General features: G+C 47.1%; 1 protein-coding gene across 10 annotated transcripts in view; it reads right to left on the reverse strand.

Moving 5' to 3' along the window:
* The window catches only part of TRAK1 (trafficking kinesin protein 1), a 101,299-nt gene that overhangs the window by 33,169 nt on the left and 46,286 nt on the right, over window positions 1-21,844 (reverse strand). For all 10 annotated transcript variants that reach the window (XR_009520861.1, XM_060022277.1, XM_060022276.1 and 7 more), the window contains 4 exons: window positions 11,307-11,383; window positions 4,259-4,375; window positions 1,544-1,644; window positions 603-711 (listed from right to left, as the gene is read on the reverse strand). Coding sequence is in view for 9 of the 10 variants with exons in the window: in XM_060022277.1 (XP_059878260.1) it covers window positions 603-711; window positions 1,544-1,644; window positions 4,259-4,375; window positions 11,307-11,383 (404 nt within the window). In the remaining variant the exon portion in view is untranslated. The remainder of the gene's footprint in view (window positions 1-602; window positions 712-1,543; window positions 1,645-4,258; window positions 4,376-11,306; window positions 11,384-21,844) is intronic.

Here is a 21,844-nt window from a genome sequence, read left to right on the forward strand (position 1 = left end):
CAGCCAAAAATAAATAAATAAATAAATTTATTAAAAAAAAAGAAAAAAAAGAATGCAGGCAAAGTACCCACCACAGTGACTAGCCAATCAGAAACACTCAAAAGCACGGGTTTCCAAGCTGCCTCACTCAGTTCAACCTTTTTAAGTTAACTGTCTAAGAAATATGTCTCCAAGTTCTCGGGTACTATTAGGGCACATCTGACCTGCAGTAAAGTGAAAACGAGGCTTTCACACCAGGCCTCCAAGTCACTTCTACGTCCGAGATGGAGACCACCACGGCAAGGCCCCACTTTCCAGGAGCTTTGGCCCTGACCCAGAAGGAGAAGGGTTTGCCACTCTTACCCAGCCTCACGCTGCATAATTCGCCAGTCCGTCTGCTGCAGCCCGGACAGTATGTGCTGCCCTTTGAAGGCAATGCCCAGCTCATAAATGAGGCACGCCCTCTGGGCACTTGGTGTGGCTGTGACCCCAGGTCCACATGGCTCTTTCACAGACCATCACCCTGGAGGACGGCGGGGCTATAATCACTGCTATTCTCACCAGACATGCAAAATGGGACCACCACCCTTGCAGAGGGGACGAGGGCAGGGAGTGCACTTCACCTCTGATCGAAGTACAACGTTCTCCTCTTCAAGGTCCTTCAGCTTCTTCTGGAGAGAATCCAGATGGAAGTAATTCTGGACGGAGGAGGATGACTCATTCCTCTTCAACCTGGGGGAGAAAGTTCACTTTCTAGGGAGGGAGGCATTTCCTCCGACCACCTGGCAAGCCATGGAGAAGCACAAAGAAGGGCCGTTTCAAGGAAAGCTCATGAAAGGTGCAGGGGTAACAATGACCCATCAGGCTGCTCCCTCACCACCAGGAAAACAGCACAGGCTTACAACACTTCAGAGCCACATCCCGACCCTTTGCTGCCACTTTGCCTCAGGTTTCGGGGGAACCAGCTCTATTTGAAGTCTACACGATCTGGGATGCCTTCTATGTGCCAAGAACTATTTTAAGTACTCTACGTGTATGAACCCATTCAGTGCTCACAGCCCTAAGAACTGAGTACTATTATTATGCCCACTTTACAAATGAGGAAACAAGCACAGAGAGGTTAATAACTTGGCCACGAGCCACAGAGCCAAGATCTGAACTCAGGCCATCGGGCTCTAGAGTTCATGTTCCTAATAGGAGACTCTGCTGACACAGAGAAGCCCCTCCCCCCAGGCACCCCCCCAAGGACCCACCACAGCACTGCTGGCTCCAGAACCCTGTATTTCCTCCAAATGCAGAGTCCAGCCTGTTACTCCTTAACAGCCAGGCCAAACCAATCTGAACTGACAAATAAGCAGTAAGACCCAGGAAGAGGAAAACTAAAATCCCATCAGAATAGGAAAATCCATCTGTCGGAGGCACTCAGAGATGTCTGGCTTACAGAAGGCTGAGAGCAGCTGACCTGTGCTGCCAGTGAAGGTGATGCTGTCTAGGCAACTCCAAGCACATGGACCACAGCCAGCCAGTGCTCTGGCCTCTAGAGACAGGCCCTTGGGTGACTTACGGGGTGGAGCACACAGACTCCGGCTCGCTCTCCTCTGCGGCACTGGTGTAGAACTGAAGCAGCTCATCCTTCATGGACAGTTCATGCCGGAGCTGTGACACCTGCACAAACACAGCCCGTCACGCGCTCTCTAAATGCGACAGCATCCCCACTCGTGCTTAAACACTTATTGCTCACTGACAACATTTTTTAAATTCCTCATTCAACGTGAAGGCATGCCACCGATTTTGTGCTATTCAAGGAAAACAAAGGGTTGAGTCTGATCCCATTCAAGAAAAATACAATCAATTACTTTTTGGCAAAAATCCCTCTGTTTAAATTTGTAGTTTTTACTTTGGTACAAAGAAGAGGTGAGAGGGGACTAGAAGGTGCTAGAATGATGGCTGGGGCGGGGGGCGGGGTGGGCAGCAAGACAGCAGAGGGGCTTTGCAAGTAAATGGATGACCAGCTGGGAAAACACTCAGAGAAGCGGACCATGTTACCACATGGAGGAAGAGGCCATTCACCTCTGCCAAAACCAAATCCCATCTCGGACCAGGACCCCTGGTGATGTCAGTTCCGGGTGGGCAGCTACAAGCAGCGAGCCCTGCAACCCTTGTTCTCCCGCTTGGAAAATCTCATAGCGCCACCTTGTGACTGCTACACCCTCACAGGAATTCTGGCCAAGCTTGGCCAGACCTTGCTTTGTACTCAATGATTACAAGATAGGCATTCCCGATACAGGAAGAAAAGAGGCAACCATGAGGAACTGGCCGTACCGACTACTCTGCAAGGATGGCTCTGCAAGTCGCACTTATTTATACTTCAGGTTTAAAATAAACCTGACCCATAAAGATTTGCACCTGCCCTTTCACCATTCAGCACCGATGAATAGGCAACCAGCACTGTGAGCGAGGATTATAATCGTTTTAATTCTTTCTTGTTTCTAATTTGATTTGGGGTCTATAGTTTATCCCAACTTTCCTACACAACACCGTGAATATATTTTATCTTCCACGGAGAAACCAGCTTTATGTGCGTAAAGCCTTCGGCTTCAACACCTAGACTGATCATTTAATGATGTGCCCAGGGGAAACAGTTTTCAAACTCCAAGGTTTCCCAAGGGGACAAAAAGTCACTTCCACCCCCAAGTGCAGGATGCACTTTGTGTGAGGAAAGGAAGCCCCAAGCAAGGGCAGCACCTTGGAGAAGTAGCGCGTGAGGGGTGACGGGTGACCATTTACTGGTTCCTGATGGCATGTCCCTCTGCTCAGAAGGGGCCAAGTAGGGGGCCAGGCTGACCTTCTCCCATACTTGGGAGAAGGGAGATTCAGGTCATGATGCTGGAGGCCGGGAGAGCAGGGGTCAACTTTATTTCTCCTTGAACACGACCGTATCTTACCTCATCACCTTTTAAAGAAAGCCCAGGATTAAAACTTGCCTTTATACAGTGCTATACATCAATTATATCTCAGTAACACCGGAAGGGGAAAAAAAATCAATAAAAATTACAATAAACCCTTAAAAAAATGTTTTCTTATCGAGTGGCTACTCTGTTTCATCACATTAAATGACTGGTAAACCCAGACAACAATAGCTGGGAATATCTTTAATGAGGGAAAAAGTCTGAATACGTCTTAGGGACATGAATAAGGGCATCCCCGTCGCCCCCCCCGACTAAGAAAGTTTCTGATAGAAAATAAGGGAGAAGAAATGAGAAGAAGGAAAGCCAATCAAAGTCCTCACAGTTCAGATTCACTGTTCAAAGGCCAGTTAGGGGGCTTCCCTGGTGGCACAGTGGTTGAGAATCCGCCTGCCGATGCAGGGGACACGGGTTCGTGCCCCGGTCCGGGAGGATCCCACATGCCGCGGAGCGGCTGGGCCCGTGAGCCATGGCTGCTGAGCCTGTGTGTCCGGAGCCTGTGCTCCGCAACGGGAGAGGCCACAACAGTGAGAGGCCCGCGTACCGCAAAAAAAAAAAAAAAAAAAAAAAAAAAAAAAGGCCAGTTAGGATGATGGCAAAGACACTAGCAAGGGGGGCCTGGCTGTAAGCTCCTACTTCTGGTTGTAGCAAACCCGCCCGACTCTGCAGCCTTCCTCCATCCGTCCACACCGTATCCCTCCCAGAAAACCAGTGCCGCTCCTCTGAGACCTCAGCCCCTAAGTTAAGCCTAAAGTGTTCTTCCCCTGCCCCCCATCCCCCATAATGATGGGGGCTGAAGATATAGACCAAGATTTGTATCATTAACCTAGTAGGGCTTCGATCATGAAAACAATAGGCTATTTTTGGTTTTGTTTTAGAAACACAAAATTATATTGTGCTGATGAAGGGGCAGTCACTGCCTCACTCTGCAGCATGGCTGCAGTTCCTTCTCCGCCTGCCAACGCCCACCCCGGCTCAGGAATCTCCGCTCATTGTTGGAATAGCCTGTGTGCCCTTCAGCCAGCTCTGAGTGTCTTTCTCAGCTGACATGATGATCTAGACTCTTGGAGGACACGGGCTGTAGCTGGTCCACACTGGGGGCCTACTGACCATGTGAGGGCTGGTCCCAGCCTGGGCGACCCGTCCACACTGTCTGAAGGAGACACAGATGAACAGGAGGGGCAGCAGGAAGGCAGCTCTCCATGTCCGGGGAGGGCCTTCCCCAGCGGGATCCCGTGAAATCATCACCTTCCTCAGGCACGCCTTTTGCGGCACCCAAGCCCCTGCAGACGCCCCTGCTGGCAGGTCCTCACCTCCTCCCTGATGTGTTCCACCTGCTCCTCCAGCAGCTCATTCCTCTCGGTTAGTGTCTTGTTCTTCTTCAACAACGACTGGCCGATCCGAGCAGCCAACTCTAGATCCCGCTCTTTCTGTGAAAGGCAGAAGCGAGAGCAGAGGTTGAGAAAACCCGTGCTTCCAGCAGGAGCCCACAGAACTCAGGGTCAACTGAGGAAAACAAGGGCGTTCAGCAAGGACAAGGGAATCAACTAATTCACCATCCACGCACCAGCGTCTGATACCTGTTCAAAGAGGAGCTCACTCAGCTACCAGGGCCCCAAGCAATGAAAGGGAACCTTCCCATCTAATGAAAACAAGTCTCTTCCTACAGGAAAGACATGCTTCCAAAAACCTTTCTATACAACTGCTTTTGGTCCTTGTGTAATCATTTGATAACCTATCTCTCTACCTGAAGGGCTGGGCTATTGTATCGCCAGCACCCAGCACAGGGAGACACTCGGTAACTATTTGCTCAATGAATAAGTGAATCCAGAAATTCCAAAGTGCACTTAAAATAGCCAAGGCAGCCTCTCTGGCACACGTTAAGCTGGAATTTACTGAGTTCCTTAGATTTACCGCGTATGAAACAAAAATGTTTAAAGTTACTCTGAAACAGGATACAGTTATGTTTCTTTTACTTATGGAAGGTAGGCTACTTAGGCTTTATTTTTTTAAAAAATAGCTTTAAAAATGGAGAAACAATGCATAACATTGCCCTACTTCAGAAACAAAGACTGTTGCAGACAGAATTTCCTGTTAGCTCAGTTGCTGACATTTAGAGCACAGCAGGGCACAGAGGAAAATCTTTACTGGCATACAAAGATACAGCTGCCTTTATGGGAGGAAAGTTGTTGCCTGACAGTGGGGACAGCGGGGTGGACGCCATCACCAAATGCAGACTCACTGATCCTTGCTGGTGAAACTGCTGGCCATCACGAGTAGAGGCACTTGCTCACTTTTAGGCGGGGATTGGCATGGGGAGGAGAACTCCGGAAAACGAAATCCTTTTAGAAGCCTACGCTAATTATTCTGCTCATCTGGTGTCAAAAAGCAGAAGAAGAGGGACATGGGGTTTTGAGCAGAAAAAAGCTGGGGATTCAGGAATCCCCGCTTCTGATAACCATGTAGTCTTATGGCTTCCACTCATCCCAAACACAGATTAGAAACCATCAGTAGGTTGAGAAGCATTTTAGTCATGGCAACCGCCATTTTGTTTTAAATGACATTCAACAGCATAGAACTGAAATACCAAAGTGCGTTCCACATAGTAAGGTTATCACTTCATGCTTAAATTTTGCTTGTCACACATTTACCGACAACCTAAGAGGCATTTCTTATAGCAGGTACCCGTCAAAAGTTTAACTGCTCCAGGTGAACCGTTCTACCCTAAAATTTGAGAGTCTGGGTTCTGATTCAACATCCCTGGGGCCCAGTTCCCTCGTCTGCGAGATGAGGTAGGGTGGACGGGCAGACTTGCTGAGGGACCCTTGGAAGAATCTTCTAGCGCTATGATTCATTGAGTGGTAAGATATTTCAAAAAGCATCTTTTGTTTCTAACTTTTTATATATCCACCAAATTATACCATGCAACAGTAGCGCACCTTCCTTTGCTCATCATGGGAGTTTGGCTGAATTAAGAGCAGAGCACTGGAGGTCAGAGCATAGTTTGGGGGGACTGAATCCAACAGCGATTTGGCTCTCTGGAGCTCTTGCATGAATGATGGTCTCTCTCCCCTAGGTCTTCCATGGTCCTGAAACCTGTAACTGCTGTCCCAGAAGCCAGCTGGGTGTCATGTCAAGTGAGCCATAAATTCCTCCAACTCTTTCCCAATCTGTGCCTCCCCCTCGTGCCCTCCCAGGGAACAAAGGGGACCAGTGAGTCGCCCAACGAACCGAGAAGCCCCTCTCTGTGCATTCATCCGTGACGGCTACTGTGTCTACCAAGGAGGGTCCTTATCTCAGCGGCCCTTTATTACTTTTCAGACACAACGGTTGTGCGTATTTGGTACTGGGAGGAAATGACCCACAGGGATTGTGTGAGGGAACCCACTTCTACAGGGGCCGTCTCAAAATTAGCAACTAGTGCAGGTGGTTTCAGCTGGCTAACTCTCCGTGAAAACTGTAGTACCACCGTCCATTTCCCTTTGGAAGTGTGGTCTCCATAAATCTCTCACTCCAGTCAAGTTAGATCTTTCTACTAGAGCAAGCCCTCAGACTGAATACCCAGCAGGTGCTTCATGCTCGCTGGTTCACTGCCTACCGTTCTGTGCTGCTTGCCGTCATGCAATCCAGCTGCTAAGTTCCAGCACACATAGACATTTCGTAGGCAGATTTCAGTGCAAACGAATCAAGCCAGAATCATAATGATGAAGACAGGCTGGGCAAGGCACCGATGAGCACGTGAAGAATGCTGAAGGCGTCCCACGGCACACAGGGGCCAGAACCCAAGAGGAATGGGACGCAGGCAGGGGAAGGAAACAAATGCTGAGGGGCTCGACAACGAAGCCCCTCGCCCCTCCCCACTATACCCCAATACACGTCAAATCTCAGACTTGAGGGCCTCCTTGCCCTCCGGAGGGGACAACTCTCACTGTGTCTACACCCAAAATCTAATCTGTATAGTAACATAAAGAAAATGCTCTGCTGGGAAAAAAAAAAAAAAAAAGGAAGTTAGAGTAAAAATATTCAGAGATGAAATGAAATTCTTAAACAAAAAAGTCATCAGAAGGTCTCTGGTTTTTCTAAGGCAAAAGGCCAGCTGGGTTTCTCTTTAAGAATTTCAGTAATCGGGCTTCCCTGGTGGCGCAGTGGTTGAGAGTCCGCCTGCCGATGCAGGGGATGCGAGTTCGTGACCCGGTCCGGGAAGATCCCATGTGCCGCGGAGCGGCTGGGCCCGTGAGCCATGGCCGCTGAGCCTGCGCGTCCAGAGCCTGTGCTCCGCAACGGGAGAGGCCACAACAGTGAGAGGCCCGCGTACCGCAAAAAAAAAAAAAAAAAAAAAAAAGAATTTCAGTAATGAAAAGAGTCTCATTTCTTACAACCAGCCAACATGTGATAAATATTTACCTCGAAAACCAGGAAAACAGCTAGGAAATGACCACTGGATCAAACTCCAGTGAGAAAATGAGACCATAAATAAGTCTCAATTGGGAAATCAGCCATTAGAAGAATTGGTTCTTTTATTCCCCAGGAGATGGCGGTCAGGTGGGGCTCATTCTGGCTCTCCTAGCTCCCTCTCCGCAGCTATGTTTCGCTGAAAACTTAATGCACTGTAGGATATACGTATATGTATGGCTGATTCATTTTGCTGGGCAGTAGAAGTTAACACAACCTTGTAAAGCAACTATACTCCAATAAATTTTTTTTTTTAAAAAGACTGTGGCTTGTGTCTCAGCCCCTTTTAGCAATGACCATGAACACTCGAGCCGCCTGGCACGGCCCCAGAGACGGAGAGCTGCCTGCCTCCCACGCTGAGCAGCTGACTCATCTCATTCACCCATTTGGGGATAAAAAAGCATGACTAAGGAGCTCCTGGAATAACCCTCTCCGTAACTGGGGAGGAGACAGCTTTGCCCAAAGGTAAATTCCGAACAGCAGCAGAAGCCAGGGCGAGCTGCAGAATCCTCTTCCCCTTTAACCCGAAAGCAAACTCTTCACATTGGCCAAGGGCTGTGCTCCGGCATCCCGTGCAAATCCCGCCAGCACCCCGCCTGCCTGCGGCAGCCGTGCAAAACCAAAGCAAACGACCAGAGGAAACGGAACCAAAGCCAAGAAAAGCACAGCATGGCACAACCTTCACGCGACTGGGGCAATTAGACTTTAACCAGAAAACCCGCCTAGTTCCAAAGAAAGGCAGCAACTCAGATGTGATTCTTATCAGGAAAAGGAGAGGCACAGCGCTGTATATAAAACACGCTGATGCACACAGACCATGGCCATGGTGAGCTGTTAAAAATAAAACAAAAAAACACGGCAAAGAGCCACCTGAAGAGACTGCCCCACAAATATTCTTTTGAGCAACTCAGTTTTTTTTTAAAGATGACAGCATACTTCTTGATACAGTGACACTCATTTAAGCAATGAGCTGTGAAGTGCTGATGACCAGGATCTCCATACAGGGCTGGAGTCCCAGGCTCCTCTGACGTGGTCCTCAAACATCCAAGCAGAGACGGGTCTGGCCCTGCCAAGTCCTCACCCAGCCCTGCCAGCTCACACCCGGCAGAAGCCAGGAACCACGGGCCATGGATACTCACTGAAGCAGCATCCCATTAAAAAAAAAGTTATCCAGTTCATGTTTTTAAAGTAAAAATGTCTCATTGACAATCAACTCACCGTACTCCCCAAAACTAAATAAACAGGGCAGTAAACAACTACAGCCAAAATCAACAGGGCCACGTGCATAGTGGTTAAGGGCCCGGGCTGGAAAGCAGCTGAGCCACCGGGTGTCGCCTGTCCTCTCAAATGTAGGTCCCCTCACAGTAGGATGGGGGAAATAGTGGCATCTACTTCTGAGAACTATCGCAGAATTAATGAGATGATGCACAGACGACACCCAGCTCTCAAAGTTTACCCTTAATTTTAAGCGTGACCACAGAGGCAGACACTTATCAAAGGCCCATCATTTCCAAGATTAAAAGGGAGAAAGAAATCAGGACCCAATAGGGTCCTCGCCTTGGAAAAACTTCTAACCAATCCAGTTGGATGAACAAAGCCAACAGAATGACAGGGTGGTTCCCGAGCTCAGGGCTGGCTGGGGCACGGACTACCTGGGGCTGGAGGAGTGTGAGAGCTTCAGAGATCCCCAATGAGCCCTGCAGTATGACACTCAAGGCAAGAAAAGACAGAGGGGCCAAATGGTGCAAAAGGTCACAGGTGGGAGAGCAGGAGGCAGGTCCCGGTGATAAGTATTAGGAGGATTCAGGAATGTGATCAAGTGTGTAGCCTTGAATGCCGTGCCCAGGAGTTCTGAGTGTCGCGGGAAGCTGAGGTCATTAAAGAGGGCGTGGGAGGCTGGCAGCTGCAGGGAAGATGACAGCAGAGAGAAAACTCAAATCTCACTGCCAGGGCTCCAGAAGCTGGAGTGGTGGCCTTGGAAAAAAAATAATAAAGGTACAGACGTAGGACCTCCCTCAGAAGACTTGAGGACTAACTGGGTATGGAGTGAGGAGTGGATTTAGAAACAGGACAGTGTTGGGGAAAATTGACACAGCAGGAAGGGGGAACATGGTAAAAACTATTTTCAAAAGTTGGAGGTGCCAACCAAGCTAGCCTACGAGGTCAATAATGCCAGCCGCCAAGACGGCTGCAACTGGAGAGTCACCAGAAGGCCAGTGCCCTAAAATGCCTCACCAATGGCCCTGTCACACGGCCAAAAAATCTAAACTCACTTATTCGGGGCTGAGGAGTTTGTAACTTCCCTGACATGCAGGTGGTCAAGCGGGTCTCGGCTCCTGCCCTGTCTCAGCTACACTGGGTCTACCCGTGGGTGGCCTTCAGGAGAATGGGAGGGGAGTGTGTAGCAGGGCAGGTGAACCCTCAGGAACTTGAGGTAGGGGTAGGGGAGTATTGGAAGGGTCCAGCCCTCAGAGCAGGTAGGAGAACACTGGATGTGCAGAAGGGAAAAGCACAGGGAAAGAGAGAGACATAAAAATGGGGTGAAAAGGGCTTCCCTGGTGGCGCAGTGGTTGAGAGTCCGCCTGCCGATGTAGCGGACCCGGGTTCGTGCCCTGGTCTGGGGGGATCCCACATGCCGCGGAGCGGCTAGGCCCGAGAGCCGTGGCCGCTGGGCCTGCGTATCCGGAGCCTGTGCTCCGCGGCGGGAGAGGCCACAGCAGTGGCAGGCCCGCGTACCGCAAAAATAAATAAATTAATAAAGGGATGAAAAGATGCCCCCCACCAAAAAATCTCAGGTCCCACACTCCTGCTTGGTCCTGTGTTTCAACTTTGTTCTGCCACTGGCTGAAAATGATGATTTCTGTGTCTCTCATATCTTTCTACTCTCTTCCTCAAGAAGGGCTAATGAAGAGTCACATGACCCCAAATCATTCTAGATTCTAGAGCAGAAACCAGGGTCTAAAAGTCAGCACCTCTGGGACTTCCCTGGCGGTCCAGTGGTTAAGACTTCGCCTTCCAACGCAGGGGGTGTGGGTTCGATCCCTGGTCAGGGAGCTAAGATCCCACACGCCTCAGGTCCAAAAAACCAAAACATAAAACAGAAGCAATATTGTAACAAATTCTATAAAGACTTTAAAAATGGTCCACATCAAAAAAAAAATCTTTAAAAAAAAGGTTAGCACCTCTGCATCTGAGGTCTGATTTTGTGGGGAGAGTGGGAGGTAGTGCTTTAAGATGGGCACTTATTCAATAAATACTGAGAACCTACCACGTTCTGGCCTGTTGAAGGCATGGGGATACACACATTACACTCATCTGCTTCCAGAGGCCACCAAAGCACCTTAATTCTCAACTGTCAACAGAATGCTGAGAAGAAATTGAGAAAAGCATAGTCTCTAAACTAACTGCAGCTCATCTAATCCCAAGCACGTTTCCTAAATTTTCCTTGCCATGCTTGTTTTGGTTATTTCCATGCTGACACCGCATAATAATATTCCCTTAACCGGATGTAAATAAAAACATAACAAAATGCAACTAAAACATTACAAAGATGGATAATGATGTATTTTTCTGACATTTTTTGTATACACTTAACATATATCATTAGTATATATTTTAAGGGTTTATAAATCTTAAACAGGGTATTCTACAGCAAGCATTTAAATGCCACCCTATTCTGTGTCATTAATACATTCCTTTTAAAATCCAAAATACCTCGTACAAAGTTACAGTGACAGAAGCCAACATAGCTCTCAGTTCAAAAGATAAATAAAATAAAGCCACTGAATTCTACCCTGAGAGGGCTCAGTTGCTGAGATCCTTCACCGAGAAAGATAGTAATGTATGCTTTAGTTGATATAAATTATAATCAGCTATAAATGACTCTTTGCCTTGCCCCAAATCACTTACCTCCTCAAGAAGCCGAGTTACAGAATCTATGTCATTATATGTCTTAGTCATCTGGCCAACTCTTTCAGCACATAAAACTGCAAGAAATAAAAACGACAATGAAACTACTGATGCTACAAGCCTGCCAAACAAACAACCCACCTAAAAAAGTGACTAAAGTCGTACTGGGCATAAAGGGTGATTGGTTTTGCTGGGTTCAGCCCCACCAGGTTTTGTTCCCCGGTTCCAGAGAAAAGATTCAAGCTGTGGGGTGAGGGGGCAGGGTCTACTGTTCACTGCAAAGCCTTGACGCCGTGTGTGTGTGTGTGTGTGTGTGTGTGTGCGTGTGCGTACGTGCACATACGCACGTGCACACTCAGGGGTGGTGCTGAGGGCAGGGCGCTGGAGTGGAAAGGGGTCTGGCTTCGTATACGGTCAGCAAACCAAAGTGGGTCAGCAGCACAGCGACCGAGGTATGAACCGTCAGAAAGAGCCAGAGGATCTCGAACCCACTCGCTGTACAGACCCCACTACGTGGATAGACTGGGTCCTTCCCAAAGCAGCTCTTGGTATAATTATTAAACAGCCTTAGCTGATAATTTCATAATGGCTCACAGCCCACTCTTCCCCAAATGGACTAAATTCTAAGGCTATGCAACCGGTTTCCAAACCATGAAAACCAGGGTGACAGATTTTGTTTTTTTAATCCACACTCCCACCCAATACTCTCACATATGGTATTTCATGACATATGCCATTTGCTTAAGAGGCCTTAAGAGGCGGTCTGCGGGCCACTTTAGGACTGTGTTCTTCCACTGGAGAAAAAGGGTGAGCACTGAAAGAAGGCTTTAGTCTCCAGAAAAATCTCAGGGTGGTTTTATTTTAAATCAATGGCAAGGAATCGATTTGTAGTCCAAATACCATGAAGGTAGCATGGGTTTTATTCTGAGGAGGAAGGAGTGAAAGCAAATGGATTTAGGGCCAAAGTGTAAAATGTTTTGAAACCAGCCACTTAGGGGCTACATAATAACTTGTTAGTAACTCCTCATAACTAAGACTCTAGAAAATCATTCTTTTAAGCGTAGAGGACTTAGCTTTCGCAACAACCCACTTGCAGTCACAGCCCATGCAAGGCCTTTGGGAACTGAAGTGTATTGCTAAACCAAACTCAGTAGCGTTACTAATGGCTAACTGCAACTGGAGAGCGATAGGTCTCTAAATATTTTATAAATCCAAGTAGAGATCATCCTAGTGGGTGAGCGCAGAGAAATCTGATCTGTTGGAATGATTTTCTAGCTTAAGGAGGAGACCTGAAATCTGGTTCCAAATCTGAAACCCTCCCAACACAGGGCCCTCAGAGCTGGGGGCTGGGGGGATGAGCAGAGGTTCCTTTGCTGGCCTCTCCTCTACCCAGTTTATGGCAGGAACCCTCCAGCCACTGGAGGGAGCATTGCCTCAGGCATTTTCCTTCTCTTCCCACAGGGAAAAGCAAGGGAGATGTACAGGGTTGCTTTGAACCAGAATTTAATTTGATGGAGATGGAGTCCAGCTCAAATTGCTCTAAATAGATCATCAGCTCCAGGTCACAAGAAATCCTTAAGTGAAGATTCCTGTGCCTCGGACAGGAGGTGGTTTTCATGCTGCACAGCTGTGATGCTCTGCAACGGTACAGACAAGACCCGGGAGCCCTTTAGCCAGCTCGCTCTAGGAGAGCATGGCGTCCCCTGTCATCTACCGGCGGGTACAAAGGCCTCTCTGTTGAAGCTTGTGCTGCAACTCTAGGGCTAGCTAATGTCCCCCTTGCTCTCCTCAAAGGACCAAGTCCTCTGCTTTCCTGGGAAAAAAGACAACCAGGCTACATTTTAAACTAATCTTGGTTCTATGTCACCCTAACATAAGAGAACAAGATTCGGAGCAGCTTTTTGCTCTGGGATTGTATTAAACGGAAATTATACTTATATTTTTGAAGTTATTTTTTTTAATTGAGATCACTGTCGTTAATCACGTGTAGATAATCAGATGCAGATGTCAGAAATAACACAGAGATCCCATATACCCTTTCAGTGTCACCCAACAGTAACATTTTGTAACACTATATTCACAACCAGGGTACTGACATTGCTACAATCCAGGAATCTTACTCGATTTCCCCATTTTACTTGAATGCGCACGCGAGCGCACGTGATTGTGAGTGTGCATGTGTGTGTGTGAATATTAAGCTCTAATGATGTTATCGCCTGTGTAGTTTCTTGTATCCCCCAGCACAAGGACCCCTTGTGTTGCCCTTTTATAAAGCTAATTGTAGAAATATTTAACATGCTTTAACAATTGAACCCGATAAAACGTACACCTGGGCCAGGGTTTTTTCCAGCATTAACCAGTCAGGCACATAGTGTCACCACATACACAGTGACCGGAGGCTTGGGGTGCAGAAGATGCAGGGAGAACCTCCGGGAGGTTCTGAGGTCTTTGACAGAGCCCACTTACAGAAGTCAGAGGCAGAAATGAAAAACTCCTACGGAAGCATGTGCACTATTACTCCAGTTATGTTTTCAAAATACATATAATCTCACCGGCGGGGGGGTGTCCGGATTTACAATACACACAAGAAAACAGCAAAGCCATTAAAAACACTGATATTTGGATAGAATTACCAATTTTAATATTCTTTTTTGTGCTTAAAAATTTTTTTTTGTAGTGATCATGCACTGATGGGGAAAACATTACTTAAAATATTTTTCAAAAAATATGCAGTTGACTACAATAGAGGGTCCTTCCTGAGGTACCTTTTAAGAGAAATTAGTAGCAGTAGCCTACTTTTACCAAAGCATGCTGACTACAGCCTGGCCTTGTTCTTAGCCCTCTAGATGGATTATATCATTTATTTCTCAGAGCAATAAATACTACAGGGTAGGCACTCACATTAACCTCATTTTACAAATGAGAAACTGAGACCCAGAGAGGTTAACTAACTCATCCAATGTCACACAGCTCGCAAATGGCGAATTTCAAAATAAAAGGAGACTCCTAGCAGGGGCAGCAGCTAACATTTATGGAGGACCTGCTATGTCCGGGGATTTAATGTGCTTCTTTCGTTTACTTCTCAGAACAATTTTGCAGGGTAGGCGCTGTTATGATGACTACTCCATGGATGAGGAAACTGAAGCTCAGAGAAGTTAAGGACCCGACCAAGGTCACAGCAAATGAGGTTGCATATGGAGGGAACTGAACCGAGGCCAGTCTGGCTCCTGAACTAAACTAAGGAGCCACAAAGAACGCCAGGGCAAGGCTGAGGTCAGCACAAATCAACAAAGTTTAAGAAGCACAAAGAAAGCAAAAAGCATCTGCAGTGTAGGTCAGATCCCTGACTCTGTGGCCCTGAGGCTGAGGTTTTCATAGGAGACTCTACCAAGGTCATGAGGCCCTGGGCAAACTCCTGTAATTGTGTGTCTTGGGTTTCTCTTCCGAGAAATGAGGAATAACAAATGACTCTTTAAACAGGAAGACAAACACAAGCTGCACTTTTCAAGCACCAGTTTTCTAGATACTCAATCTAAAATAAACCGTCACAAGTTTCTCTCTCCAGGAGAACAGTATTTCAAATAGAAGTTCCACTTCTGACCAAGGGAGCTCTACCAAATAAATCCACTTCCCCCAAAAGGTGTCCAAAACAAACGAAAATGTTATGCTCAGTAGAAGCTAGACATAAAAGACCATCTATTATATGACTCCATTCATATTAACTATCCAGCATAGGCAACTTATAGAGACAGAAAGCAGATCGCTGGTTCCCTGAGATTAGTAGGAGTAGGAATGCGGATTAACTGTAAACAGGCACGAAGGATCTGACAGGAGGGAGATGTGTATGTTCCAAAACCGAATTATGGTGATGGTTGCCAACTCAGTAAATTTACTAAGAAACACTAAACTGTTCACTTAAAATGGGCGAATTTTACAGTATGTAAATTATACCTCAATATTTTAAGTTACCACCAAATAACATGCAAGCAAGCATCCCTGAACCACCTATGCCATATTCCAGCCACGTCCTCATAACATGACAAGGTAAACACATTCTTCCACGATCTCATGATGGAGCCTTCCTCCGGCCACAGAATGTTCTCAGACAGCAAAACTGTTTAGGAATAGCAAATCATCCATTCGAAAAATCAGCACTGATGAACGGCACATAAAGGTACTAATCTATCTCACACAGACTAGACTATTTTTATTTTATTTATTTATTATGTATTTATTTTTTATTGGAGTATATAACTGCTTTACAATGTTGGGTTCGTTTCTGCTGTACAATGAAGTGAATCAGCTATATGTATACATATATCCTCTCCCTCGTGGACCTCCCTCCCACCCCACCCCCCATCCCATCCCTCTGAGTCATCACAGAGCACCGAGCTGAGCTTCCTGTGCTTTATAGCAGGTTCCCACTAGCTATCTATTTTACACAGAGATAGTTGTCATAAATACTTGCTCAGATGGCAGAAGAATTTCATGATACGTCCATAAGAAAACCGAGAGCCAGCTCTCTCCAGTTTTACTCTTCCACGCTTCTCCCAAGTTACAGCCACTTCTTGGAGATTCAGCCATGCCCTTCCTTTGCCTGTTGCCCTTCAACATCTATCTTCAAAATAATTGAGACTTGGCCCCAAAGCCCAAGTGTATTAACTACTAAGACCCGTAAGACACACATGATTTGCCTTAAAAAACAAATAAAACCTAACTATTTTCATGCAGCCCTTGAAGTGTGTACAGGAACAGGGTGAGACCCACAGTACCTGGTAATAAAAAACAATGCTCATCTGTCAGTAATTAGAACAAAACGAAAAAAGGCAGAACAAATGCTTTGTATTCTTGTTTAAATGGCTTCACGTCAAAAATGGCCAGAAGCATAACGAACCTAATTCTTACGAATGTCCCAGGTCCCTTCCCACCTGTATAAGTCACATGATGGCAGCTGAGTCTTATTCATTTGGGGCCCGACACATGGTTGATGCTCAAAAAAAATGGAAGGTTTTGTTTTACTCCCAGACCAGTCTTTGCAAAGAAAGGCTCATTTCTAAGCAACCAGAGGGCCCAGAGAGGGGTGAAAACATAAAAGCCTGGTGTATATCTCATCACCTCCAGATGAGCATGTGTCTTGGAAAGGGGAGGTATCCCCTCCCTGCCAGGCTTCCTGCATGAAAAAGAAGCCATCTGGAAAGAGGCAGTCAAGTTCAAATCCAGTGTGACACAAAGACATGATGAGGCACACAGCTGCTGAGGAAGAAGCTGCATTAACAGAAAGGCATCAACTAATAAGCCGCTGTGGTCTTAAGCCAGAAGCAAACGGGCAGGCTGCTGGCTACTACGACTGCTCTTAGGTGGAAGGTGCTGGTTTATCATGGCAGCTTCAGGGACGGTCTGTGGGACGGCGTGGTGGCAGAGGCCGGCCTAGAGCCCAGTCCATCGCGAAGAGTGGTCTGTTTGGCCACGACCAGCATCTGCATGGTGCTGGGTCTGTGCACTGGGAGGCGGGAGCGAGGTGTCTTGCCAAGAGCAGAGACCTGACCGTACAGCTCTGGCTACATGTACCTGCCCATCAACATCACCATCAGCTGAAATTTTAGTGTGACGATTGGACAGGCTCACTTCCCCTTGCCAGGGTAGTCTGAGAGCAGGGCACCAAAGCAAGTTACTGAAGAGGCCGGGAAGAAGAAAGGAAATAACTACTAAGTATTTACAACATGCTAACTGCTACCATGGGCATTTTATAAATATTATTTCACTTAAAACCCAGAATAACCCGATGACACAAATATGACCCCCGTGAAACACCATGAGACAGAGAGAGGGGCTAAGTGACTCGTCCAAAGCCAGACAGGACATAAGCATGTACTTGAACCTGGTCTGTTGGGTGCTATAACCATCCACCCTTCCCTAACCTCGAACACTCAGAGTTGACCTACGGTGGCCATTCATCACCAGAGCATTGAATGAAGGCCTCCTTGGTAATAAGCAAGTGGCTCACTTATGGACCGCTCACTGTGTGCCCAGCACTCTGCTAAGTGCTAGATGTCTAAGTGCTGGATGTAGATCCCGCCTTCAGGGTCTATCCTCAAACTAGGAAGGAAGTAATACTATTACCCACATTTCAGACATGAAACTGCACAAGGTCACAGAGCTATAATGAGAGGGTCTGATTCTATTTGACCCCCAAGTTGGGGCCCTTAACCACAGCTGAGTAAACACATGAATCCTACCCTCGAGGACTTCGAGGCCTAACTGGGAAAGTCAGACACATGTATAAATTCGTATGGAACAAGCAGGAAGTACCAGGTGACAAAATGCTCTTGGGGAGTTCAGACACAAGACGGCTGGGGACTGGGGGACAGGTGCCCCAAGTGGGCAGGGCAGAGAGGGGACCCCAAAATGCACAGGCTGTTGGCCAGCTTTGCCCATGGCCAGCCCTGGGATGATGCTGGTACCCCCACCCCAGAAAGAGAACCGCCCTGAACAAGGGACGTCACCAGAGGGGTGGGGTAGCCATGGATACTAACAAACAAACCCTAGGCTGAAACCAAGGTGATGAAAACCATGGGCAGAGAGACCTTTGTAACAGTGCTGAGGTCAGTGCTGATAAGCTAGGCCAGCTCCTTTCTCTAACGTGACCCTACAGGAGACAGTCCTGTAGGGACTCAGTGCTGCTGGCCACGCTGAATCAATACAGACCGCAGGGCCCAGGCCTGATGGCTCTTTCCATGGGGTGGACATTCCCACCCCACAAGACAGAACAACCACCAGCGGGACGCGGCACCATTCCCCACATGGCCCAGCCTTGCCCCTGCAGCCCAGGATGTCCCTCTCAAACTGGAGGAATGAGCTCCATTTGCACTGCTTCTTGTGCTTCACCTTGGAACCATCTGGAGAATTTGGACATGGGACGTTGGCCATCGTTTTCATCTCGGCTTTTGCAGGTGATAATTACTGGTTAGTGCTCAGCACCTGAAAACTGCCCTTTGTGCGAAAGACTGACAGCAGGCGCCTCTGAGGAGGGGACGTGCGCTGTCCCGCGGTCTCAGTAAACCCCAGACCATGCCACATGCTCTTTTCAAATCCTGCCACCCGAAGGCAATCCTGAATGACGCCTGCCAGGAACCGAGTGACCAAGCTTGCAATTGGGTAACAGCCTCAGAAGCGTCCAGGTGAAAAAACATTAGTCGGGCTTCTTCAGGCCTCTCCTTGAGAAAGCTGAGGGAAACTGCCGTGCAACAAACCACAAGGGAGTGATGACAAAACTCCACTCTTCACCAGTGTTTTCCTGGTGTAGGTGCCGCCACTCGGGCACAGAGGGGGTGTGACCACCATGTCACTCAGCATCACTGCGATTCCCCCGCTCCAGCTCGTCCTGAGCAGACGGGATGGGGGAAAACAAGCAAAGCCTGTCTTCAAGAACACCACTCAGTAAGAAATCACTTGAGATCGACTCAGTTTCTGCACAACGCAAGCCTCCAGTGACCAGAAGACACAGAGCCCAGGTATTTTCTCTCCTGAAGACAGAAAGAGCAATGCTGCCTCTGACAGCTGTGTGAGCCAAGCAAGCTGCTTCTCTGGGTGCCTTGTGGGTTATGAGGAGGACATGAGGTAATGGGAGGCAAGGGCCCGAGGCTCTACTAGTTGAGAGCCTGGGTGTGGCGGAGGGCAGACCCCAAGGCAGGGCAAGGGCCCTGCTCTGTGCTTGTGGCCCTGGGACTCTGGACGACATATCTGAGCCTCAGTCTCTTTGAGTGCAAAATGGGAGTAATGCTTATTTCAAAGGCTGTTTTGAAGATTAAACGGGTGACACTGGGAAGCCTATCACCCCCACAAGGAGACCTGGGAGGGAACAACAAATGTCTCCTGTATCCATGGCTACCAATATGAGTGTTACACCCCAAACTCATTTTGTCCTTCAGTTTTCAATCAGAAGTATCTCTTTTAGAACCATTAGTGGTGTAGAAAACCACCTAGATCACCTCAGAATCCAGGGAACATGGTTACATCCATGTCTTGCACATATTCTCACTATTCACAGGGTCAGAAGAAAACAGGGTCCCGCCCAGTGAACACCTTGCTCTGGGATACAGGTCAGGCTTCCAGCAAAACTGGACACAGAAACCAAGCCTTCCAAACGAAACCTGTCTTCCTGATCTACGCCACAGACTTCCTTCAGGCCGGGAACAAGTCTAGTGAATTTCAATTTACAAAGAAAATTAAGCATGTTGACAAAGAAGTCTAGTTGGCCTTCCATATCCATGGGTTCTGCATATGCAGATTCAACTAACTCCAGATTGAAAATATTCAGAAAAGAGAAAATTCCAAAAAGCAAAACTTGAATTTGCCACACTGGCAACTACTTACATAGCGTTTACATTGTATTAGGTATCATGTGTAATCTAGAGATGATTTAACGTATACGGGAGGATGTGTGTAGGTTATATGCAGATACTATGCCATTTTATATAAGGGACTTGAGCATCCGTGGGTTTTGGTATCCAAGGGGGTCCTGGAGACAATCCCCGGCTGATACCGAGGGGCAATTGTATCTTTCTTTTGCAGTTACTGTCCTGAAAATATTATTTTCACCTTCAGGACAGCTAAAAAAAAATTTTATTACAGAAAGGAGGGAAATTGGTTGGGAACAAAGAAGAGACAAGGAAGAGAAATGTAACAGTCTATCTTAAGACGGCAAATACAGAGACTGTTCCCCCCCGCCCCCCGACCCCTACCATCGAATGTGATCCCAAAGTAGAGACCCTGTCATCTGTGAGATGTGGACCAGCACAGGACGAGGTGCACTGGAATCACCCAGAAGGTGTGTTAAAACCCAGATTGCTGGGTCCCACCCCAGCATGTCTGACTCAGCAGGTCTAGGGCGGGGCCCAAGAATGTGCATTTCTAACCCATTCCCAGGTGATGCTGCTGCTGCTGTGTAGGGACCCTACCTTGAGAACTGCTAGCACAGTACCTAAGAGCAGTCTATGCAGGGCCCTAGAGCCAGTCTATGTAGGCTGAAATCACCTATGAGCTGTGTAACTTTAGAAGAGTTGCTGAAGCTTCCTCTTTTAAGTCTATGAAATGGAAAATGATAACAGTACTTAACCTCTTATGGTTATTTTAAGGATTAAATGCATGAATCCACTTAAAGTGCTTGGAATGGTGCCTGGCACATGGCAAGTACATACTAAACACTGGTATCATCATCATCTGGCTATCAGTTTAAAAAAAAAAGTTCAAAATATATAGATATATGTACATAAAATACATACAATATGATTTTTCTTCTCTTGACAAGGATATATGATACTGCTCTAGAACCTAGTGAAACCTTTCATTTTAGAATCATATGGTTCAATAATTGATTTTAAAAATGATCTTACTATGCTTTTAGGCAGCAGCTCATCTCATACTTTAATGTGCATAGGAATCCCCTGAAGGTCTTGTTGAAATGCAGATTCTGACCCAGTAGGTCTGGGGTGGGGCCTGGGAGTCTGCATTTCTAACAAGCTCCCAGGTGATGTGGGTACGCAGGATGCACGCTGAGCGGCCCAGCTTCAAGGGACACGAGCTGATCCAGTGAAACGTGGGCTGGCCCTAGTTCTTAAGAGCAGAGGGAGGCCTTTCTCTTGATCACTTCCAGGAACCCAACAAACGAACAGTCCCAGTCGGTCTTTTACTCCTCTCTCCTTTCACCTCCACCATCTCTTTCATGAAAGGACCAGGCAGTGGGTGCCAGGTTTCAGCACTGCTCTCCCCCTTTCTCCAATTAAACACTTTAACTGTCCTATAGGTGAAGTGTTAATATTTTCAGGGCAGTAACCTCAAAAGAAAAACACTTTCAGTATATAGCCAGTTGTAAACCATTTAAAAAATAAAAAGTTATTCTGAGACATGAAAACAGGCCATCACAGAGGAGAATTTTGAAAAAGTGTTTTGATTGCTTTTACTCAAGACCTAAAGAACTTCTTGCAGTCACTCTTTAAACATTCTTTTTCACAACACCCCCCCAAAAATCCCTTTTTCCGGGCTGTGAGTGACAGCCCCAAAAGCCCAAATAGGAAACTCACACTCAGCATTTAGGTGTATCTTTATTTAAAACACTCCCCCTCTTCTCCAAAAGCAGCACCCCTCTGATACAGCCTGGTGGTGAGTTCCCAGGTAATTTCAATGTCAGCCCTAGTACTTTTCTATTTGAAATATTTCCAAACTTTTTTAAAATCCCTATTTCAAATTGGTGATTAATAATTTTTTAAAATAAACAATTTCCTAAAGTAAACAAAAACGTATTATTTAATAATGACTCAGTTTCTTGTCCATTAACCCCCCAAAAGCCATTCAGTCAGAAGAAAACAATGAAAACTCTTAAAACAGAGTGCTGGAATGCCGTAAAGTGTGTGCATGCAGGGGGGACTACCGACGTTTGCAAAAAGTATGAATTTCAGGGCTTCCCTGGTGGCGCAGTGGTTGAGAGTCCGCCTGCCAATGCAGGGGACACGGGTTCGTGCCCCGGTCCGGGAAGATCCCAC

Source organism: Delphinus delphis, chromosome 10, assembly GCF_949987515.2.
Source record: "Delphinus delphis chromosome 10, mDelDel1.2, whole genome shotgun sequence".
Classification (NCBI taxonomy): domain Eukaryota; kingdom Metazoa; phylum Chordata; class Mammalia; order Artiodactyla; family Delphinidae; genus Delphinus; species Delphinus delphis.